A 23281-nucleotide genomic window follows, 5' to 3' on the forward strand; every position below is an offset into this window, starting at 1 on the left:
AATTAATCAAAACAGCAATACACACATGGGATGGATGCCCAGAACAAAGCAGTAAGCTTTAGTCAGGGATTGAACAAAATAAAAGGCCAGTGGTGCCCTTGGCGAGGGTGAAGCTTTGCACCACATCCCGCTGTGAAATCATCAGCCAGGGTTGTGCCGGACTGGCCTTGGGCAGGAAGAGAAGCCGCTATTTCTGCTAAAGCAGAACCAGAGGGGGTGGTAGGGGAGTTAATTGGCATCGGCCGATGCCCAGATTAACATGCTTGGCTCTGGGGTGGCGGCCAGGGTGGGCAGGATGATGCTGACAGGCACCATGCTGGCACTAAAGGCATGTCAGGGCAGGTGTCGGAAACGGTTAGGCCTGGGTAGAGATTTCACTCAGTGGGGATGAGGCTTCTGCGAGGAGGAGTGGGGGAATGACACACCGGCTGACACCCATTATGAGTTCTCTGTGCTCGCCATGCTCCCATCAAAATATAACATTTAATTTCATCAGTCTTAATTCATGACTGTTCATCTGGACATCAAACCGTACATTAAAAATTTTCCAAAACATATCATGATAGATAGATAGATTCATTCATTCATTTTTATTTATTTATGAGTAAAAATCATGACGATCATACATTTTAACCATGCTTTACCCATTTGTTTTACCCATTTGCCCATCGCCACAAGGATGCACTGTTTTCTTTCAAATAAAAGTTAAATACACGTAGAAACAGCGCATCCTTGTGCCGTGAATGATACAGAAGAGCATACGCAGAATACGGTGATATGGAGAGACACAGAGGAGACTGTTTACAAAGGAATTGTTGAATAAAGACGTTATTTTTGTTTTCTTCGCTTACAAAAAGTGTTCCCGTCGCTTCATATAACCCAGATTGCACGTCGGGTGGCAGATGGAGTATTCTGACATCAACTTTCATACCTTTTATGGACCTTGATTCTGTTATTTATTTGGCAGTCTATGGGACAGTCACAGGCCTCATGGTTTTTATCCAAAATATCTTAAATTGTGTTCTGAAGACGAACAAAGCTTTTACGGTTTTGGAACAACATGAGGGTAAGTGATTAATGACAAAATGTTCATTTTGGGATGGAGTAACCCTTTAAGCATTTAATCATTTGAAATATATTAAAATTAAGCATGATCACTTATTCTTTTACCACAGGGGTATTCTTCTCTCCCAATATAAGATTTCTGATCAACTAATATGAGTTATTCACTGACTAATTCGAAAACTAGGCCTATTTATCCCCAAACCATCATTTGTGCCCAAAAAGGACCAAAAGTACAAGTTTTATCATTGATACCTCTAAAAGTGATACTTTTTTTTCAACCACATCCCAATAGGTTTAGAATTTATAATTCATTACATTTTATACAGCATATAATTTATCATTTGAAGAGATTTTAGAGTAAATCTGGTGGTATAACTCAGTTTCAGCATGATTTGTAATAAATCACACATGATAACTGAGAGCAACATTAATAACCAAAGCCATTTCTCTTTAAAATATATATTTACTACCGATATGTTCTCTTAGCTAGCTGCATTATTTTTGTCTGGTGCATACACCAGCATCAATATTAATAGTATTAAAAAAAAAAAAAACTTTTTTTCTTCCCCATAACTAAGTTGAACTATTGAGCTTGACGGTGTAAACAACAATAAAATACTCATTATGAAAGCTATATTTTTGAGTATACACATTTTTGTGATTTCAATAAAAGCAACATTTAGGAATTAACATATTGTGTTTTGCTAAGTAACCAATTAAAATATTTAAAGACAATGAAATGGGGATATGAATATTGACTTAGATACAGATTAAACACACATATTTAAAAATAAATCTTTTTTAGCAGTTAATTTGCACTGCATACTAACTGCATTAGTTAATTACATTTGCAGTACTTAGTAAGACACACATAACAGTTTCCTGACAGTTACCCACATGTCAAAGTACTACAGTATTACTATCTGATACCATCAGTGTACCATGGTACCTCCACAATAATTAACCAGCACAATAGGCAGTCTGCTAGAATGATTGGATGAAATCTCCTCTATTCTTTGCAAAACTTTAATCTAAATGTGCCCTAAAATGAAGCACTTTTGGCAGAGATAACACCTTCCCCATTATGAAGCCCTAATTGCAGGTTGGCTACATATGAGCGGTGCGATTAGGCTGCGGATCTGATAACGGCTGCGGCACCTTCATGCCTCTCTGCGCATAGCACTTAAAACTCTCCTTAAGCAGCCATACCTTCGGCTCTCCTGTCACGCAGGTTTAAACACTTAATCGCCTTTAATTACACCATTTCAGGAGGAAAATTAGTATGGGAGTAATACGTCTAACAGTCCAGGAGAAGAGATTCATTATTCCCTTATTTGTAAAAAAAAAAAAAAAAAAAAAAAAAAATCAATATTGCTCATTGATAATAACACTCTGCTAGAGTTTCTTTAGGATGCTGTCTCACATCTTCAAAGCCCTTGCCGCGCACTAACACAAGTGACCCACAGGTTTATAAATGCCTCTGAGCTGGAGCCATCATTCCAGAACAAAGCCGAGTCGGAGAAGTGCTGCGCTTGGCAGAAGGGATGTCAAAAGTCAGGTGATTAGAATACCTCCTCCTGTCCACTGCAGGTGTTTCTGTGGAGGAGGATAATGCTGCTCATTTTTGTAAGCTTTCTCCGCCTCATTTAAATAAATCAGAATCAGCTTCAACACTCTTTAAAACTGGACCTATACAATTTCTCTCCTTCTGCATATGCCGAATTTACACATTAACATATTCATGAATTTAACAGGCAATTACTGTGTGGGTAAGGTCCTCATAGTGCAATTAATCTTAAGTAGTAGCTTTTGGGATTAAAAGGTGGTGGAGTAAAATAGGTGAGAGAATAAATTATATCCAAATCTCTTCATCAAGTCATACAATAAGATTCAAGGTCTGTTCTTTATCTGCCAATGAAAATGTAAAATAACTCAGTACTTTGTTCTTGGTGGAATCAGTGTTTTTGAACAAATTGTTTGAGAGAATGATTCTAATATTCACTCAAAGTTGTGTTCCTGAGTGAGCGAACATTTTATTATATTATTTTTAAATAATAGGTTGAGTGAATAATAAAATGACTTTCTTATAAAGAGAGTTTGTATGTCGCAATTTGCATACGGTCATAGCAGGTATTACAACTGATAATAATGAACCTTACAACGATAAAAAAAAAAAAGTGCTTTGCATGTAACATATGCCGTTATTTGCATTGCTTCACTGCCATTCACAGTAACCATGCTGAGATAGTAAAGTGTTGCTCGAGGAATCTTGCTGAAGTAGTAGGTTTTTCATTGGCTGTTTTATGTATTTGGACATACTATTTTCACATACTGTTTTTCATAGTAGGGATATTCGCATATTAGAAGCATCCATTCTTAAATGAATCAGCTTCACTGAATGAAACATTTCAATGATTCACTCAAGAAGACAGTCAGGCCCTGTGCCAAATCACACCTTAAACGCTGTGGTCTTCCTCCGAGTCCACCCTTTCACGACGTAATGCCACTTTGACTGTCGTGTAGAAGTCTGATGTGAAGCTTGCTTCATTGAGGCTCAGCAGAAGTGTGCATTGAGGGTGCATAGCAGCCGCTAGTGAGGACCCATCTGAAAGTTATAATAATATATGCCACACCCTACAGTCTCGTGGACTTATCACACATGTGCACACAGACAGGGCCGTGCACAGACATTTTGAGGGGCAGTGGCCCAAACCAAAAGAGGAGCACTAGGGGGGTGGGTACTTGTTAATACAAATTATCCAGCGGTTACAAATATACAATTAAAAGAGAAGACAGCACACCCTGTAATAATTCCAGACTTTATTGTAGATGTTTTGATAAAAGTGGGCTCTCCCTCACTCTCTGAACCTGCTTCTGCCTCATCTTCAATAGAAGTAGGGGAGAGTGGGATAAGTTGAGCCTGTGGGTAAGTTGATCCACCCCCTGTTTCTTGGCACGGCCCTGCACACAGAGGCCACTCTAAGTCACAAGTCCATAAGAGCATAAAGTGTGCAATTTGGGACTTGTTGCCACCTACTGGTGTAACCATTTAAACTGCACAAAATACACATTAAAATATCCACCACTAATTCACAGACTGACAGTCTGTCTGGAACACTGCAATGCAGGCCAGCTGAGTGACACAAAAAGTAAAATCTCCAAGTGCTGTTTAACTGTTACATCAGCACTCTTGGAAAGTTGTGCGACCAGATTTGAGGACAGGAACTACTGCAACTGTTCTATAGGCTCAAAAAACATATACACATATTGCAAGAGGCTCTTAAATCAGTTTCCTGTTTAAATATAGCCAGCGCCTCCTACCCGTACTTGAATTATTTGATTTCAAGAGGGGCACCAGGCCTCATTTGCATGCTCTCTGTATAATTGAGCCACATGAGTATAGATTTTTAGAACAGCGTTGAGTTACAGATCTACCTAAATGCTACATAGCATATTTTTGACAATTCTAGTATGTTCTGTGATTTCTATTCCCGAAACTATTCCCATGCCAGTAGGGACACACTAGTGCAATTTCAAATGCTATACATATCTTTGGATAAAAGTGTTGCATAGACTTGTCAAACACAAAAAGGGCCATAAGGATCCATGGAAAAATTATATATTTCAGGAGTTCCCTGTAGAAATTAAGAGGTGGATATGCTCATACGTGACCACAGAAGTTCCCACCGGACTCCGTAAACAAACCCACCTGCTCAGTTCATTATACATTCATGCCAAAAGTCAAAGCATCTCATATCATAAGGAAAAAAATATAATAACTAGGGATTTTGAAGAGAAACAGTCAGGCGAGTTGGTGTCTCGGGCCGTGGAGTTTTCTGGAATCAAATTACAGTTCCGCGGCCGGCACCACAGGGGACGTCTGCTGCTGGATGCATCACGCACTTCTCCCCAGGCAGATCTGCGGGCAGCGGATACCCAGCTGAGGAAAATGAAAAATGATTTCTGCGAAAGGTTACCTGCCATCATCCTCTCGGCCCATCACTGCTGGCGCCTGTCACTCTCCATACACCAGCTAACCTGATTCACAGCAAATAAAGACAGAACATATGCTGTCTGCTTCGCAGAGACTGTGCTAAAATCTTAAGGTAGCTTGAGGCAGGCAAACTATATTTTTTTTAAACGTTATTTATATAGTCCATACCTTCTACATAAACTGTACAACAACATGCACTGCCTCTTATTTCTGTTTTACTATTAAAGATAAATGCTTAATCTTTAAATTAAGCCTATTCTGTCTGTCTATTAATTAAAACTTTCTATCAAAGACAAATTTCTCAAAATATTTTATTTTATAGAGGAAAAAAAAATTATTCTTTTTGTTTATTATTTACTTTTTTTTTTTATTTTTTTTTTTTTTTTGTTTTTATGTTTTTTTGTTTTTTTTAATTTAAATATGATCTGCTCTAACTGATACAGTCAGTAAATGATTCATTAGACTGATTTAAACTGATATTTTACTGAGCAAAAAACCAATGAAAGTGTAGTAGAAATTGAAAAGGTTCTGAATTGAAACCAATTCTCAACTATGTGAACTATACTGAATCACTCTATGGCTATGACTCATCAGCATTGACTAGCGTATGTGACCTGTGTTGGCAAAATAGTCACAATGAACAAATTTTCAAAAATGAGTTATTTTTACCTTTGCATTTTCCATTAAAAGACCTTCAAAATGATGTATGATTTGTTGGAATCAGACAAAAAAAATTACTGAGCTAAACCTGTTTGAAGTGAATGGAGTTAGCAAACTTAATTTAAAGAAAAACTGATTTAAAGTTTTCTGAGGGTTCCAAAGCAAAATCAACCAGCAACATTACATCTTCCCCCCAACTTCTTTTCTCAATAATCATTACTAGACTAATAATCACAATATAGCTATTTTTTTATTTTATCTTTGTTGTTATAAATAAGAACTGATGCAAGAAAAAAATAATAATAAAATGTAAAAATCACTTTAGTGTGTTCATTACAAATAAATTGAACAGTTCAATAAAGAGCAGCAAGTGATACCCTCTTTTCTTTTATCGTTTAATTAACATTAATGCAACAGGCGGCCTATATTAAGACATAGTGTAATGCAAAGATCTAATGTAATGTTACACATCCAATGTTTTTTTGTTTTTTTTCTCCAACAGTTCTGCAAACGTTCACTTAAGATATAACAGATGTGTGAATACTTAAATGTATTACTTAAATGTATTTAGCCTACTGTACATCTGTGTATAGTCTATGTATATCGGGATAGAGCACTGTCGGTGTCGTCTTTATGTGAGTGCTTTGGATGACAGTCAGCGCAAAAAGCGAGCAGAGAAAAGGTAGGCCTACTCCTCTCAAAAAACCTACAAATAAAGATACTTTTAAATGTTTGATTACTATTTAAAGCACTGGGATCACTAGACGAGGACTTACTGAACTAATTTTTGTGAAAACCTCAAATTGACATTTTTAACTTTTTGCCTGTAGCTCAAAATTAGCCCTTGCGCATTCCCACTCATTTTTGCCAGCACGGGTCACATATAGTTAACTGGCCTGGAAATTGATACTAGTTTTTTTTTTTTGTTGTTGTTGTAACAGGGTATATTTATAGATAATTATGTGCTTAATATGGTCCTATGTGAGCACTGCATATTAATAATCAAAATAATATGCAAATCAGCTAAAATCAACACAGTGTTAACTTACTATGTACAGTAGGTTACATGCTTGTGGTGAGTGCATGGGTCACATGATGAACAAACTAATGCACAGACACACTTAACTTGCAAAGCTGCAAACACGCACACAATCATGCATAAATATGCATATGCAAAACATTTCATTGGCCAATTAACTGGTTTTCCACACTAAGTCCTGATTTACAATATGAAACTAATGAAAGAAAAAAAAGTACTCTTACACAGGAGCAGAATAAATGCCGCAGTCTCCAGCATAATTAACTGCATCATCAAAACATGCTCAAACCCTTATACAAGACAAAATGTCTCTGTGTTCTCTGCAGACGGGGACAGATGGAAGACTCAAAGACATTTAAGAAGAAAGACAGTAAGAGGAAAGTACACGAGACAAAGGGCAAAGTCAGAGAGCTGTAAAGAAAAAACGCAAATGCTAAAATCAATATATAGAACTTTGCTCTGACGCTCGACTCTTCAAAATGACAGATACTCGGTCAGAAGCAGTTTTCAGAATGGTTTGTTTTGTTTGTTTCTTCCTTTCGTAGGAAAGGGTGCAAAAAACACAAAAGGTCAAATGTTACAGCAGTTAAACCATTATGGATATTGACTGTATCTTTGTTTCATTTATCTGGGAAGGACCGCAGCAGACAGCGCAAATACCAAAGAGGTCATTTTCCAAAGTGGGAGGTTTTAAAAGGAAAGTTTGCAGTGTAGCGACCAAGAGGGAAGTCAAACTTGACAGACAGATATTTGTTACTAATATCCTCTGTTCTGCCAGACACCGTTCTCTATTCTCTTAGATCAACACCTGGCACTGGGAAAGACAGAGCTAAGGAAACAAGGCTGCCGCCATCTGTGTGATTACTTATGAATAAAACTCATCCTGCATTATAAATGCCTGTTTGCTACACAGAAGAAATTCAGTCTCTGAATTGCTTCCTCTGAATATAATTTTTCTTTTTCTTATTTCCTTTACTTATATGTAAGGGATTATTACATTTTTCTAAAATAACTTCAGCATCCTTGTCTGACTCTTACAAATACAACCCACAAGAAAGTACATATATTTTAGTACATTACCAATTATCACAACAAGTAGCTACCGGTATATATATATACCGGTAGCTACTTGGGGGGGGTGATTTCCTAAACCCATTCTGTTTTTAAGGTTTCTTAATATATCACACAATTTGCACTTTTTCTACATTAATTCAGGTTGTAAAACGTCATGTGGTGTGACTCAAAATCAAAAATGTAATGGCATGTATGAATTGAGAATTCATGATATTTGTAAACGTTAGATTTTATCTTGACAAATTTATTTATTTTATTGTTTGTTTGATTAATAATGAACATGACTGTTCACATGAGTGCTATGACAACTGAGACTTGTCATAGCACTTATATACCGTTGTTGTTCTTTCGTTGATCTGATTGTTTCTACTCTTCTCATTTGTAAGTCGCTTTGGATAAAAGCATCTGCTAAATGATTAAATGTAAAATGTAAATGTAAATAAAGATGTGTTTAAGGAAAGTATATTACTTTTATATACTATTTTTTTTATGTGATGGTTACACCACATGATGTTGTTGTTGTTGTTCTTATTTCAAAGCAAATCTAACATTTGCACAGTGACTTGAATACAATTTCTTTGTTCTTTTGTGCATGTTTTCAGTTTCTAAATTAAAGTTTGGGGAACATACAATCAAAAATGTCAGGGGTGGTGCAACCAAAAAAAAAGGGCAATTCAAGTGTCATGTTGGGTGACTCCCTAAAAATATTTGTGAATTAATAATTCCTGACAAATATAAAAATTTGTAACACCTTTTTGAAAATAATAATTAAGAGACTTGCACACATTCACATATTCAAGGTATAAGGAAAATACATTACTTGTATTTTACTTTTGTATATTGCAATTTACTTGATGGTTGCACCACACATCTATATCTATAATAATAATAATAATAATAATAATATATATATAATAATATATAATAATATATATATATATATATATATATATATATATATATATATATATATATATATAAATGAATAAATATAAATTAATTTATACATAAATAAATATACATTTTTAAACAAACAAACAAACAAACAAAAGTCATTATATTCAAAACTCAGCATTATAGGTTTAATCAAAATATATTTACATACATTTAAAAATAAATTAATTCATTCATTATATAATGCATATTTGCTATTTGTTAACAATTAAGTTAACAATCACATTTAAAACGGGCTTTCCATATAGTTTGAACAACCTTCTAGATTAAGTCCCATCCATATTTGGGTTCATTCAAATCCAGATACTGATAAAAATAATTTTGCCATTGCGAGAGGAGAGGAGAGGAGAGGAGAGGAGAGGAGAGGAGAGGAGAGGAGAGGAGAGGAGAGGAGAGGAGAGGAGAGGAGAGGAGAGGAGAGAAAATAAATACAATTTTGGCATTTCCTTTCGTTTCCCTGAGGGAGACGTACCCACTGAATGCCAGGGTCCCTCACAAACACAGGTACTGCTCCGTAACACAAAGCTTAAGGACGGTACAGTGATCTGTCTACACCCTGTTATGTTCAGAGGTACAAGAGCTATAAGGGGTAAAAATATGAAAGCGACTGCTGGCTCCGTTGTTTATCATTCTCACGAGGAGCAGTGCAGCTATGTTTCTGATTCTTCATCTTTATCTAAACTATTAGAGAAGACTTATACTCTCGTCTAGAGGAAGGGGTAAAAAATGACGAGTCCTGGCCCTCTGATAAAAATGTTAACTAGGTGAGTGTCAGAGAGATGGATTGCGTGCTGTCAGGGAGAGCAGGAACATGAGAATGCATTGATATTTCTCATTACGTTGCCCTCTCCCCCGTCTTTGTTTTTCCACCGAAACTCTGGAGCGGAGGAAGGAGGGCCCGACGATAAATCACGCCCCAAATAACAACCGAGCCGCCCCCGCCCCCAACCGCTACGCCAAATATGATCGCTAGCTCACTGTTCCTCCATACTTTGCAAGAAGCAGCCATCGATAACGATCTAATGAACAAAGCTATCAAACGACATCAGGGTAGAAAAAAAGGATTGAGGGTACAAAAGAGAGAAAGTATGAGATACTTGATTTCAAAGTCTCTAAGCGGCTCAGCCTACAAAATGATAATCTTCCCGAAATTGAGAGAAGTCTGCTGATGATGTATTGATTGTGTAGATAATGAAATGAAGGGGAAAATCAGCTAGATAAAAGACATTCAGAGATATAAATAAGTGAGACTTGTTCAGTGGTGTATTCTGAGCAGAAAGCGGTTTGAAACTGATATAGGAAGACTTAATGACTGATACCTTGAACTGAACATTTTGACTAAAAATAGTGATACCACATGAACCAATATGTGCTAAAATGAGAAATTTGCACATTTTTTATGCCAAGGACCCCCTAATATGATAGCACACTTTCTATACAAAGGCAGAAATTATGTTAAAAAAAAAAAAAAAACCATAATAAAATTATTATTATTATTATTATTATTATGCAACATTGATTATTTAGTCATCCCCCCAATAACTATTCAAAGATCAGCTCTGTGAAATGTTTTCTTAGTCTGAATGAATGTCAAGGTATCTTTACAACAATATGAAATCAATATAAACCTTATTTACATTTCCTTTGACACAGAACTGGCTGTTTGCCAAATAAACATTTGGGCAACCTGTTCGGAAACCTGTCATTTTTGCAATTCCATTTGTTGCCACTAGTGGGCATAACACCACATTTCAGATTTTGGTCTAAGTGGCAGGTCTCTGTTCATCTAATTTTTCATAATCAGATTCCCCATGTCCCCCTCTATAGTCTGATAAATAAAATAATGAAGATTTAATTTAGATTTCTAGAGTTAGATGCCTGGGCAGAATCTAACTGTCCTCTCAACCCACCATATTTAACGTTCCTCCACCGATAGATTGGCAGGCGTGTGATTATAATCCTCACCCTGTCGTATTAATATCTCCTCGTTAAGTAGCCCCATGGAGAGTGCTTGTTCTGTTCCCGAGATGTGTGGCTCTGCTCTTGACAGCAAAGCCATTAAACGTAAAAAAAAAAAAAAAAAAATTAGACGCAGCGGGCTCTTTTTAGTGTATAGATCTATAACAGCTTTCTATTCAGCCGTTATAGTGCAGCCACAATATTAAGTTGTGAATATGACTGAATGCTAAACTATCAGATTAGATTTTAGATTTGAAACTGTATTTAATATTATGAGAAACAGTTAACTACAAATAACATTGCAAAGCACACCTTGATTAATATATATATATATATATATATATATATATATATATATATATATATATATATATATATATATATATATATATATAGCATTTCATGAAACATGGCTCTTTAGGAACCGTAAAACGAATGAAAGTTACAAATTCAAGGGCTAAACTCATGGTCCTCTTTCAAATTTACAACTGTTGAAGTGCAACGGTTTTGCTTTTCTTCTCATGATTAAAAAAGGTCACAACACTTATTTCTGAAAACCACTGACCTTTACGGAGAGGATGGAGTTGGTGAGATTAGAAAACCTTCCATGAAACCAGGAACCTCTATAGTAGTTTTTTTTTTTTTTTTCATGAGCATGGTGGCATCTTTCAACACACCATTTAGCAAATGGCCATTTAATACATTAGGGATGAGAAATGAGAGGCAGCAAACAAATAAAGTCCTGTTTCTTGGAAACATTCCAGTTCCCACATCCCATATAATGCTTATGGTGCAATGACAGTTTTTGGTCAAACTTGAATCTTGAATTAGGAAAGGATTATTTCACCCAAATATATACAGCAGAGATCAAAATTACAGAACAACCTTTAATTTCCTAAATTTCAAGGTCACTGCTCAGTCCTATTTGAAGCTATCCTAACAGGAGTAAAAGAGCATTTTTAAGTATATTTCATGAATAAATTGTATTGTACTGGCAAGCAATTCCAGGTGCAGTGTTGAACCGATATCCCATTGAAAGTTTCTGCATTATCCTGTTTTCTCGTGCATTTGTCTTAAGTAGACGACCAACCTTTTTGGGGGACATGAATTAATAAATATTACTGTAAACCTGCAATATTCGAGAAATCACACATGTGGAATGCTTCTCTTGCAGTGACTGAAAGGGTCATCCATTTGGCCTTCATTTGAAGCACTGTATAATAAACTTAACTGAGATATTTGCAAAAGAACACTTACAGATAACCTCCTAGTTTTTGGTGTTAATCTGGCACCTGGTGCTAATTCCCTTAATTCTGTGACAAACCCTATTAAACTGGCAACAGCATTCATCCAATTTTCACTGAGACTGCAAGATGGTAGGCCTCTCTCAGGGTGCCTGAAACCCTGCAACAGGAGGTGGTCCAGATGAAGGAAAAATGGATGAGGGTTTTGTTCAGTTAAAGAGGGTTTTTTAATTTCTGTTGTTTTTTTTCTCGAATATTGCAGGTTTACAATAACTTTAATTCATTCAGTCCCCCAAAAAGGTTGCTCGTCCACTTAAGATAATTGCATGAGAAAACAGGATAATGCAGAGACTCTCAATGGGGAATCAGTTCAACACTACAGCTGGAGTTGCTTGCCAGTTCAGTGCTGAACAGGGTAAGGGATCTGTCTTGGCACGTTTAAAGGGATTCTCCACCCCAAAATGAAAATTTTGTCATTAATCACTTACCCCCATGTCATCCCAAACCCGTAACAGCTCAGTTCGTCTTCGGAACACAATTTAAGATATTTTGGATGAAAACCGGTAGGCTTGAGACTGTCCCATAGACTGCCAAGTAAATAACAGTGTCAAGGTCCATAAAAGGTATGAAAGTCGTTGTCAGAATACTTCATCTGCCATCAGACGTGCAATCTGTGTTATATGAAGTGACGGGAACACTTTTTATAAGTGAAGAAAAAAAACAAAAATAACGACTTTATTCAATAATTCCTTTGTCAACGGTCTCCTCTGTGTCTCTCCATATCACCGTATGCTGTGTATGCTCTTTTGTGTCATGTTTTATTTCAAATCAAAGCTAAATACATGTCGAAACAGCGCATCCTTGTGGCGCGGATGACACAGAAGAGCATACACAGCATACGGTGATATGAAGAGACACAGAGGAGACCGTTGACAAAGGAATTATTGAATAAAGTCGTTATTTTTGTTTTCTTCACTTACAAAACGTGTGCCCGTAACTTCATATAACCCAGATTGCACGTCTGATGGCAGATGGAGTATTCTGACAACGACTTTCATACCTTTTATGGACCTTGACACTGTTATTTACTTGGCAGTCCATGGGACAGTCTCAAGCCTCCAGGTTTACATCCAAAATATATTAAATTGTGTTCCGAAGTTGAACAGAGCTTTTACAGGTTTGGAACGACATGGGAGTAAGTGATTAATGACTAAATTTTCATTTTGGGATGGAGCATCCCTTTTATGTGAAGAAGGACTGAAAACGCACTCTGCAGTGACCAAGCCTCTCATCAGCAGAAAGAATCAAAAGGCTAGGCATACTTTTGCTGAGGAGCAGGTTGTGTGGATAGAGGAAAACTGGTCCAAAGTTCAACTTACTGTAGTGATGAGGGCAAGTTTAATTTACTTCAGACCAATCAGAAACATTTTGTTCAACATCAAACTGAGGAAAGACTGAAGCCTAAGTGTGTGAAGAAGTCACTGAAAGGTAGAGGAGAACGTGTTATGGTTTGGGGGATGTTTTATGCAGCAGGAGTCAACCTCTTAATCTTTTTAACCCATATGACTGAAGTTTAAGTTGTTATCCAGACACACTCATTAATGCCCCATTCAAGAACAAATCATTCTTTTTGAGTCAAATCCAGTTCACAAAACTGGTCTGAATGAATTTTACATAACTGAATAACTCAATGAACTAGTTGCAGCCATTAACAGCGTATAATTATTAGAGAATAATAAAAAAAAAAATTGAATTGTTCCTCGCACAAAGCTAGTTGATGACTTTCGAAAACTCATAATATAGAGCACGAGTCAAATTTACTTATGATTGCTGAATAGTGTTTTGAACCCATTCAGAAATGTGAAAGCTTCAGTCTCTATTCATTTTGACTGCATAAAAAGAGCGATCAGCACAACTCTCCAAAATTTAAAAGAAATAAAGTCAAATTTGGAATGATGTGAGTGTGTGTAAATAATGATAGAATTTTAGCTTTGGGTAAACTACCCCTTTAAGTGGTTTGAAAGGAGAATAAACAGCCTTCTGCTGCCATTAGATTGACTGACAAGAAAATTAAAAGAGAAAAATAAAATGAAGGCAATAAAGAAATAAGGGGAAGAAGTGAAGGGATGAAAATTTGTGACAACACAAGTATGATAAGCAGTTATAGTCTTTTCTTTGGCAAGGTGACACTGCAAAGGAAAGTACATCAGACAGAGCTGGAGCACAAAAGCTGCACTGAAGACTGTGTCTTTCACACAGGAGCTGTCAGGCTCTTTATGACCACACCGCGGGAGTCTACTGTAGCATGTCACATTGTCTCAATAAAGTGACAAATAAAACCGCACGCTGGAGTCCCATTGTTAACCGTGGTGGATAAACAACCCTAACTGTGATGGCTGAAGTCATGGTGCTTTTGTTTGGGGAAGAGGCCTGTGCAGAACTGAAGGAGTGGGAAGGTAAAAGGATTTAATGAAAATTGTCATCAAAGCATAGTTTACTAAAGCTGAAGTGTGCAGTTTCTGCAGAATTGCAAAAATAATATCTATTTTCCTGAATACTCCCCACATCTTCCTTTGGTGGGACAAATGGATTGCTCAGTGTAGCCTGTATTGAATTTGTTCCATAAAATATTAGCAAAAAAAAAAAGCAAAAAAATCTTGTTAATCTTGTCTGCATGCAAAAACAACAGTGACCAGTGATTCTAATGAGTCAGTTCTTGTGAGTGAATAAAATGCATAAAGTGTGTGTGTGTGTATAAATATAGTAAATATAGTATCTTCTTTCTTTTATTTTTGCAGTTAGACATATTCTTGACTAGATTCCCCCATAAATAGCCAGAAAAAAGTGAAATCAAGTGCCATGCACTAGATAATTAGTTAAATTTACTTATCATTCCATACACAGCGCAAAAGGAAATGTCAACAAAACCTTCGTCTTGAAATGTGACATTACAACCCTTCATAATTCACAACGCCCACTCTCCTGCCACTTACAATTACTACAGCAAGAAACATGGCATGGCAGGGACCTGCATGAAAAACATTTCTTCGCTAATCTTCAGTAGCAGTGGGATGCTAAAATCCTGTCGCCTCTTAAATAGGCTTTATGAGAGAGTAAATGCGTGTAGTTTAGCTTATAAAACATTTAACAGCGTAAGGTAAGGGGGGACAGCCCTCACTCATTATTTATAGGAAGACAAAAATGACTCAGAGGGGAAAAAAAAAAAAATCTCACTCATTTGCTTTACAGGACGCTGAAAATATATACAGCAAAACTCCACAATAACCCTCATGACAACATGCAAATTAAAAACAAGCTAATTTATCATGCACCGGTCGAGCACTGTTGATGAGGCCCTTCATTTCTCTCCAAGCACTTTTGGGAATTAAAAAAGTAAGGCTTATAAATGGGTTGAGTGGAATATTCATATGAACCTGCTGATTTTCAGGCTAGCGTTAGTAAGAACATACTTTAATTACATGTAAAATGTCACAGTAAAAAAATAAATAAATAATAATAATTAATTAATAAACCTCTCAGAAGGATTATACTTTGATTGCATGGTACATTTATGATATATAATATGATGTACATATACTGTATGTAATTTACTTCAATAAATCCAGACAGATATTTTGGTGTGAATTTGGAGGGGTCAACATACTGTAAGTACATTTTCAAATAAGCAACATTACTGTTTGCCAAACAAATTTATTTAATCAAATAGAATTAATTAATTAATTAATAATTTATTTCATTTTCATTCTTTAAAATATCTTCTTTTGTATTTCACAGAAAACAGAAACCATACATGTTTGGAATTTCATAATGCTCATTTCATAATGTCCCTTTAAGAAACAAACAATCTAAATTTGACTTGCATGATGACAGTATGTCGTTAATTACACTGTCAGAATGTATGTGACAACATGTAGTACATGAACTAGAAGATGTACAGCACTTGAACCTCACCTCATCATAGATGCTGTCGTTCTTATCGAAGTCTCCAGCCTTCCTCGGAAGCACGTGAACATGAACATGCTGTAATTTACAAGAGGAACAGAGGAATGGTTAATCGAAAAACTTTCATTCAGCAAAGCTGAGGTCACTGTCAAAGACAAAGTAACAGGACAGGTATGCGCTACCACCCTCCATATCACATCCTTCATTACAACACAGTCTTCTGGCAGCATTTCAGTGTTCACTTCTCTGAAATCATGCAAGAGTTACTGTAAGTTCCACAAAGCATGCATCCGTAAACCTCTAAGACTACTTCTTTTTTAGGCTTTTAAAACTTAAATTGACTTTGTCAGATGTCCTCGGCGAATTCTCTTCTGCAATATGCTGTCACAAACTTGGCCATCTGCACGGTTAGTTTGTAAAATTGTGCTTTCCTTGGTTGCACATTAGCAACGTAATTTAAGTCCCAGTAGCACACGCTCTGTTTTAATGATCAAAACATTTGGTTTCGTGTATACTGTGCCTACCCAACATATCTGCAGTCTTCAATCCCCCTTTTTTTGTTGGGAATATATATTTATTTAATTTTTTTTTATTTTTTTGAGGGCTGGGTGCATTATATTGGACAATAATATGATGCTCTATTTGTTTTGCGTCTGGATCCATACATTTATGTATTAAAGTAATCTGGTACGACCAACAAAGTAAAGTATGTTTGCTTTCTCTGTTTTCAGTGATAAATTTGATGTGCAAAAATGGAAAGGCACTGGTTTCACTGGAATTTTTTGTTGAAATCTTAACAAAAGGCAGGAAAAAGAGATGCAAAAAAGATGTAAAACTGTCACTGTTCTTTGAAGTTCCCAGTAAAAGATATTTCAAAACAATATATATATGAATCAAAGTCACACATCAAGACAGTAAAATGGAGGCCTGTCACCATCCTCCCCCAGCAGTTTTGTAATGTGTGATCATTCGCTATTAATGTAAATGTAGCTTTCTGCATGAAGACAGGTGACATGACAGTGTAATGTGGACAGCATGCATAAAAACCTGCAAAAATAAAAGAGCAGGTACAGATAAGATGAGGTACCGATATGACTGGTGTCCCCTTGAAAAAGTCACGTAAAATTTAAACGAACATGATTTTATGACAAAGCCTATTTTGATTATTTTGTCTAATCAGCAAGAGCCTATCTTTAGCCAGACATACATCAAAACCACAGATAAACAAACAATATCATCTGCTGTCCAAACCGTCAACACTTTGGTGGTTTTCACACCACGCTGAACTCTACCAGGGTATAATAACCTCATTACAGTGCGTTTTAATTCATTTTTCATTAGTCTGTTGTGATAAACAGCTCAGGCTTGGTGAATAAGTATTTATAAATGTTACAAACAAGATAACATGTTTGGAGGCATCTGCTTTGTTGCAATGCATTTTCTATTTAATGAGTGCATTTGCATAATGTCTGCATTATTAAACTCATCTACCTTGAGGAAAGTATGAAGAAACACAGCACACACACACACACACACACACACACACACACACACACAAAAGCATTTCATCAAGAAGACTTTTTAGAGGCCGCTTAGCATGGAGAAGGAAAGCTCAGTAGACCAGAGCGAGTGGCAAAGGGCCACCAGCTGAATAGTGCAGAAAATTGGAATGATAAAATGGGCGATTTTAAGAGCAACGTGACAAGCTGCGGTGAAATACGGACAAGACTTTGGGGTCAGAGTCTGACATTTATTGTAACTCATATTACATGATAAAGAATGTAGATTACCTTGTACATGATTTTATTAGCCTTGTTTCGTCTTAAGTATTTTAGCATCAAAATTAAAGTAACAGACCACATGTTAAAGGAAAATTTCTTCTCACCATTTACCTACCGCCACCTACATTTGAGTTACATATATCCAGGCCTTTGTTTGCCATATAATTTTAGTAAATGGGGATTGGAGCAGTGAAAACAAACAAACAGACAAAAAAAAAAAAAAAAAAAACTATAAAACCATCTGGAAATGATTCATGTGCTGTATATGAAGTAATTTGAATACAGCACATGCTATGAGTTACATAACAGCTTAATTCTAGCACTCCACAGCATTCGCAGAGAACACATTTGTGTTTGCATGTCAAGCACTATATCTTCAGGCAGATGCATAACGAATCGGCTCATAAAATGTTTCACTGAAAATGTGCATCCTTAATGTTTTTAAAATGTGCTATATTATGCAGTATATGCTGTGAATATGCCTAAAGACAACCTTTAGCTGTTTATTCCATTATGTATAAGAAGTGAACGTAATTGTATTAAATGTGCAAAAATAAATAAATAAATAAAATTTGCAGGTGATATAGTGTTAGTGAAAAGGGCCATTGATATGTATTTAAAGAGAATCCAGATTTTTTTAACACACTTAAGTTTTTTTTTTTTTGTAATATTGTCAAATTTAAAGTTTTATTTGAAAGTCTTTTGTTGTGTTTTAAAGAAGATCACTAATTTTAATGTGTTGACTTGAGTACTAAAACACACGTAAAGTACTTGATTATAATTGCAACTCTATTTGATATTACATATAAACTATGGTATATGTATTACACTTAATATCTTTAATGTAAAATGTGACTTGATCATTACAAATGTGTAATTACAAATATTTTTTAAATACATGGCATGCAAGTTTAAATGGAAATGTATTTATGTTTACCATAAATGTTTGAAGTACATTTGGCAGTACACTACAAAATAATTAATTAGGAAATTACATACTGTATAAAGATGCATTCTTTATAAGGTCAAAGCACCGATAAATTCAACTATCTGCATTTTGTCAGAGTACAGATCACCTGCACCTGCACCCAGTAAACACTCACCAGTACTCTCCAACTCAGTACTCCAGTGCAGTGGCGGACTGGGACAGTAAATCAGGCCGGGAATTTGACTCCACCCCAGGCCACCTCTGTTGGTGCAGTCACCACCACCCAATTCATGTGTCCACCAGACTGCTAAAACTTTTAGGCTAACCCTGTTAGTTGATGTAACAGGTAGATTACCATACATAATATGAATGGATAAATAAATAAACCCTCAAAAACTCACTAGGAATCCACCATCTATATCATCTTTCCCTGAATCCCTCTCTCTCTCACTCTGCCATCTAGTTTTGCTGCTATATGAAATAAGCACTTTCAATAATCTATATTAATTATGCAGCCATCAATTGTATGTCCCCATGATCACAGTCCTACTACTGATGATCTTATAAATCATAAAAGCACATATGGTTCTAAGAGTATAGCCAGCATGTTTAGTTTTGCTTATAGCTTAAACTTTACTGGAAGGTTCCTGCTCTGACTCAAAAGCTGAACTGTCCACCCCCTTTTGTTTAACAGCAGGAGCACTTGGAGCACTAGTGCTACTGTTGCTTCCTTCGTCACCTTCAAAATAAATAAATAAACATTGTAGACTAGACTACATATTGTAGGCTAGAAATGGAAAATCAAATTTCTGGTCAAATTTGGCACTAAAAAAATACTGTGTCCCAGCCGCCCATATGTAAAACAGTGTGTGCTAGTTTGTCATAAACATGCTCTTTTAAAACTTCTATCATTATATATATTTGTAATTTTTTTTTTTTAGAATAGTTTGTATTTATTGTAAGTCTCTTTGGATGAAAGCGTCCTTCTGCCAAATGATTACGTAAATATAAGGGGTGGAACAGTTCAACTTTTTCATGGTTAGGTTTGTTTCACAGTATGTGCTATGTTTATGGAAAAACTATACTTTCAAAAAATATATATTTTATCATATTATTAAGAATATTCTAACTACAAGCAACAGCACAAAATAAATACAATAGAGTAAAGCTACAAATAAAATAAACTGACTTTCATGGTTTTTTAGGTAGGTATAGCATAGTTTTTAGGTACATAAATTGAATAAAGTAATCAAATGTAAAACAGCATTGCATTTTGGACTACAAATTAAAGATAAATCTTTATTAAGTTACAAAAGCTTTTCAATCAAGAGCAGTGAGTGATTTCTTTGTTGTTGCTGTTTGATTAATATAAAGACTGTCACTTTAAAAGAATGCAGTGATCCAGTGTTCATATTCGTATTGAACAAGAGTGAATGGTTTAGCCACAGGGTTTTTTTTTTTTTTCGTCTCTGTTGTTGTAATGTCTGGGAAGCCAGAATGTTCATCCATCAACAGAAACATATATTAACTGAACCCTGTTTGTTTTACGTGTTATTTATAGTAAACCATATTACAGATGCTTTGTCAGATTTAAGTTGAACAGCGTTTCCAGCGCGTGCCGAACCGTATGTGGAGAACCGAACAGTTCGATTTTTTCAGTGAACCGTCCCACCCCTAGTAAATATAATGTAAATGTAATGCTGAACGATACCCAACGCTCCCTTACTGGTGAACATGGCTGGGATTTTGCATCAACTTAGTGTTTCTGTGGCCAGGGCTTTTCTCTTTTTTATACGTTCCCGCTCTGCTCCTCCTTTGCGTTTACGCTCCGTTTTTTTTTGCACGGTTTTCTAAGATGAAGCCTGCCTCTGGATATAGCCAATTATGCAGTGCTTCGCTGATGTTGGGTCATGTCATGTGGTGGTGTCATTTTCACTCCGCAATCGCCTGATTCGTAGATTCATAAATCCGTCAATTAATTCGCAGTTGCATTACAGCCTATTGCAGGTCAGCCTGATCGACTGCACAGCGGCAGGCGGCAGGCCAGAATGACCATCAGGCCACCGGGAAATGTCCCGGTGCTCCCGATGGCCAGTCCGCCCCTGCTCCAGTGTCTGGTCTACCGTTTACAATCCATGAACTGGTGCCCGACCTCTCACTACTAACCTGTCTTTCCTATGTTCTTAGATATCCCAACGAAGATCTCCTGTGACATACCTAAGCTGACTCTCCGTGTGTTTATTTTCTGAGGTGTTGTGGTTGTTGTCTTATCAACAACTCAACACTACCTTGTCACATTACCAATTGTAAATAAACTGTTCATTTACACTAAACCCTCCGTCTCCATAGTGGTTTGTGACAGAAGACCGGACCAACAAACTCAACTGTATGGATCCCTAGTCACCTGCTCCTGTAGATCTTCTGCAGGAGCTGGGCAACCTCCTCTGGTCAGCACTCACCGCTTCATCCACTCCCCGATCTCCCTCCGCCAGTCCCATGGTGCTACCTGTATCATATGCGGGGAATCAGCTGGATGTGGCGGTTTTCTTCTCCAGGTCTCTCTGTACATTGAAGCGCAAACGCAGAAATTCTCCAACGATCTTTCCACGGTAGCCTTCTTAATTTCTCTACTGTCTGGGTGAGCCCTGCAATGGGCAAAGGCCATATGGGATGCAAACAGTGCCATAAATAACTATTTTGAAGCTTTTACCTCCCACTTTAAGGAAATGTTCTGGTCATCTGTGGAAGAAATCTCTACGGCGGATCAACTACTGCGGTTGCGTCAAGGTGAAACAACGACCAGTGATTAGACCATCCTATTTCGAACATTGGTGGCAGCTAGTTGATGGAACGAAGCAGCACTTCTAAGCATCTATCGTCAAGGTCTTAATCCACCGATCCGTGCACAAATGGCTATCTATGAAGATTCAATCGGATTAGAGAACTTTATGCTGAAGGCCAATCGCATTTCATAGCACCTAGCCGCCTGTCCAATCGCCCACCTGTCTGGTTCTCCCACTAACAGCCCTTCAGTACCAGAGCCCATGCAAGTGGAATCCACGCGTCTATCATCTGAAGAACACAAACGTCGGCTCGCAGTGGGACTCTGCCTTTACTGTGCCTCACCCGATCATATCATCCGTGACTGCCTAGTCAAACCCCCACATCCTTCAGTGAGTACTATTCATCAGAACCCTGTAATTTCCAAACTTACCACCATGCCAGTCCAACTAGTCACCCCAGAATGGTTTCTGTTTCAGCCCTGGTGGACTTGGGCTCCTCGGGCAACTTCATCTCCCAAAGCCTCCTAAGCCGTTTCCAGTTGCCGCTCTGTCGGCATGCCCAGGAGCTCCAAGTTGAAACAATACAAGGAAAGCCGTTAGGATGTGGGCGGGTTAAGTTACAGGCACCCCGTTAATTCTCAAGATTGGCCTCTTTCATGAAGAGGAGATACACTTCTTGGTACTGGAGGGACCCACGGTCGATATCATTGTGGGACGCCCCTGGCTCATGTTACATTCTCCGGAAATCAGGTGGGATTCATGTGAGGTAAGTCGTTGGAGTCTGTTCTGCCATCAACATTGTCTCACTGCTATTCCTCGTCCAGTTCTCTGTTCTCCAGGGTGTCACGTGGCTTCCACCCTCATCGAGAACCCTGAGCCTGATGTTGCTCCAACGATCCCACCTGATTATGTGGCATTCCAGAATGTGTTCAGCAAGCAGGCAGCCACCCACTTACCACCTCACAGGTCATGGGATTGTGCCATCGACCTGCTGCCTGATGCTAAACTCCCTAAGGGTCGAGTCTGTCCATCCCGGAGTGCAAGGCTTTGGAGGATTACATCAAGGAGGCCCTCAAGCAAGGATTCATCCAACCATCCAGCTCACCGGCTGCCTCCAGCTTCTTCTTCGTGTGCAAGAAGGGCGGGGGCTTGAGGCCTTGCATTGATTACAGAGTCCTGAATTCACAGACAGTCAAACTGCCCTATCCACTTCCCCTGGTCCCTGCCACCCTCGAGGAACTCCGTGAAGCCCACATATTCTCCAAGCTGGACCTGCGGAGTGCTTATAACCTCATTCGAATACACAAATGGGACGAATGGAAGACAGCCTTCATCACCACTTCTGGTCAGTACGAGTACTGCGTTATGCCATATGGACTCGCCAATGTCCCCTCAATTTTCCAAGGTTTCATGAACGAGGTGTTCCGGGAATTCCTTCACAAGTCAGTCATAGTTTACATTGATGACATCCTGATCTATTTCCGGAACCTGGCCGAACATTGCCACCATGTGACGCAGGTCCTCCAGAAGTTCAGACAACACCATCTCTTCCTAAAGCTGGAGAAGTGTGAATTCCATCACTCCACGGAACAGTTCCTCGGGTACAACATCAGCCCTGAAGGTATCCAGATGGACCAGGGGAAGGTATCCGCAAATAAGGAATGGCCCATTCCACAATCTGTGAGGGAACTCCAGAGGTTCTTAGGATTTGATAACTTGTATTGATGCTTTATCCAAGACTTCAGTCTGCATACTGCACCATTGACCTCTCTCCTTAAAGGTAAACCCAAGTCCCTGTCGTGGACTTCCACCGCCCACAAAGCCTTCCAAGAACTGA

General features: G+C 37.6%; 1 protein-coding gene across 3 annotated transcripts in view; it reads right to left on the bottom strand.

Annotated features, from left to right (window-relative positions):
• The window catches only part of fhit (fragile histidine triad diadenosine triphosphatase), a 291998-nt gene that overhangs the window by 27453 nt on the left and 241264 nt on the right, over positions 1 to 23281 (bottom strand). The window contains exons 6-7 of one of the 3 annotated variants that reach the window (XM_042733679.1): positions 15962 to 16030; positions 5050 to 5103 (exon numbers count right to left, since the gene is read on the bottom strand). The exons of 1 other annotated variant lie outside the window; for it this stretch is intronic. In XM_042733679.1, coding sequence (XP_042589613.1) covers positions 5065 to 5103; positions 15962 to 16030 — 108 coding nt within the window. In that variant the 3' untranslated portion in view covers positions 5050 to 5064. Of the gene's footprint in view, positions 1 to 5049; positions 5104 to 15961; positions 16031 to 23281 lie in introns of those variants that run through there. One more of the 3 variants, XM_042733678.1, reaches the window with a different exon arrangement.

This window comes from Cyprinus carpio, chromosome B11 (assembly GCF_018340385.1).
Source record: "Cyprinus carpio isolate SPL01 chromosome B11, ASM1834038v1, whole genome shotgun sequence".
NCBI classification, from domain to species: domain Eukaryota; kingdom Metazoa; phylum Chordata; class Actinopteri; order Cypriniformes; family Cyprinidae; genus Cyprinus; species Cyprinus carpio.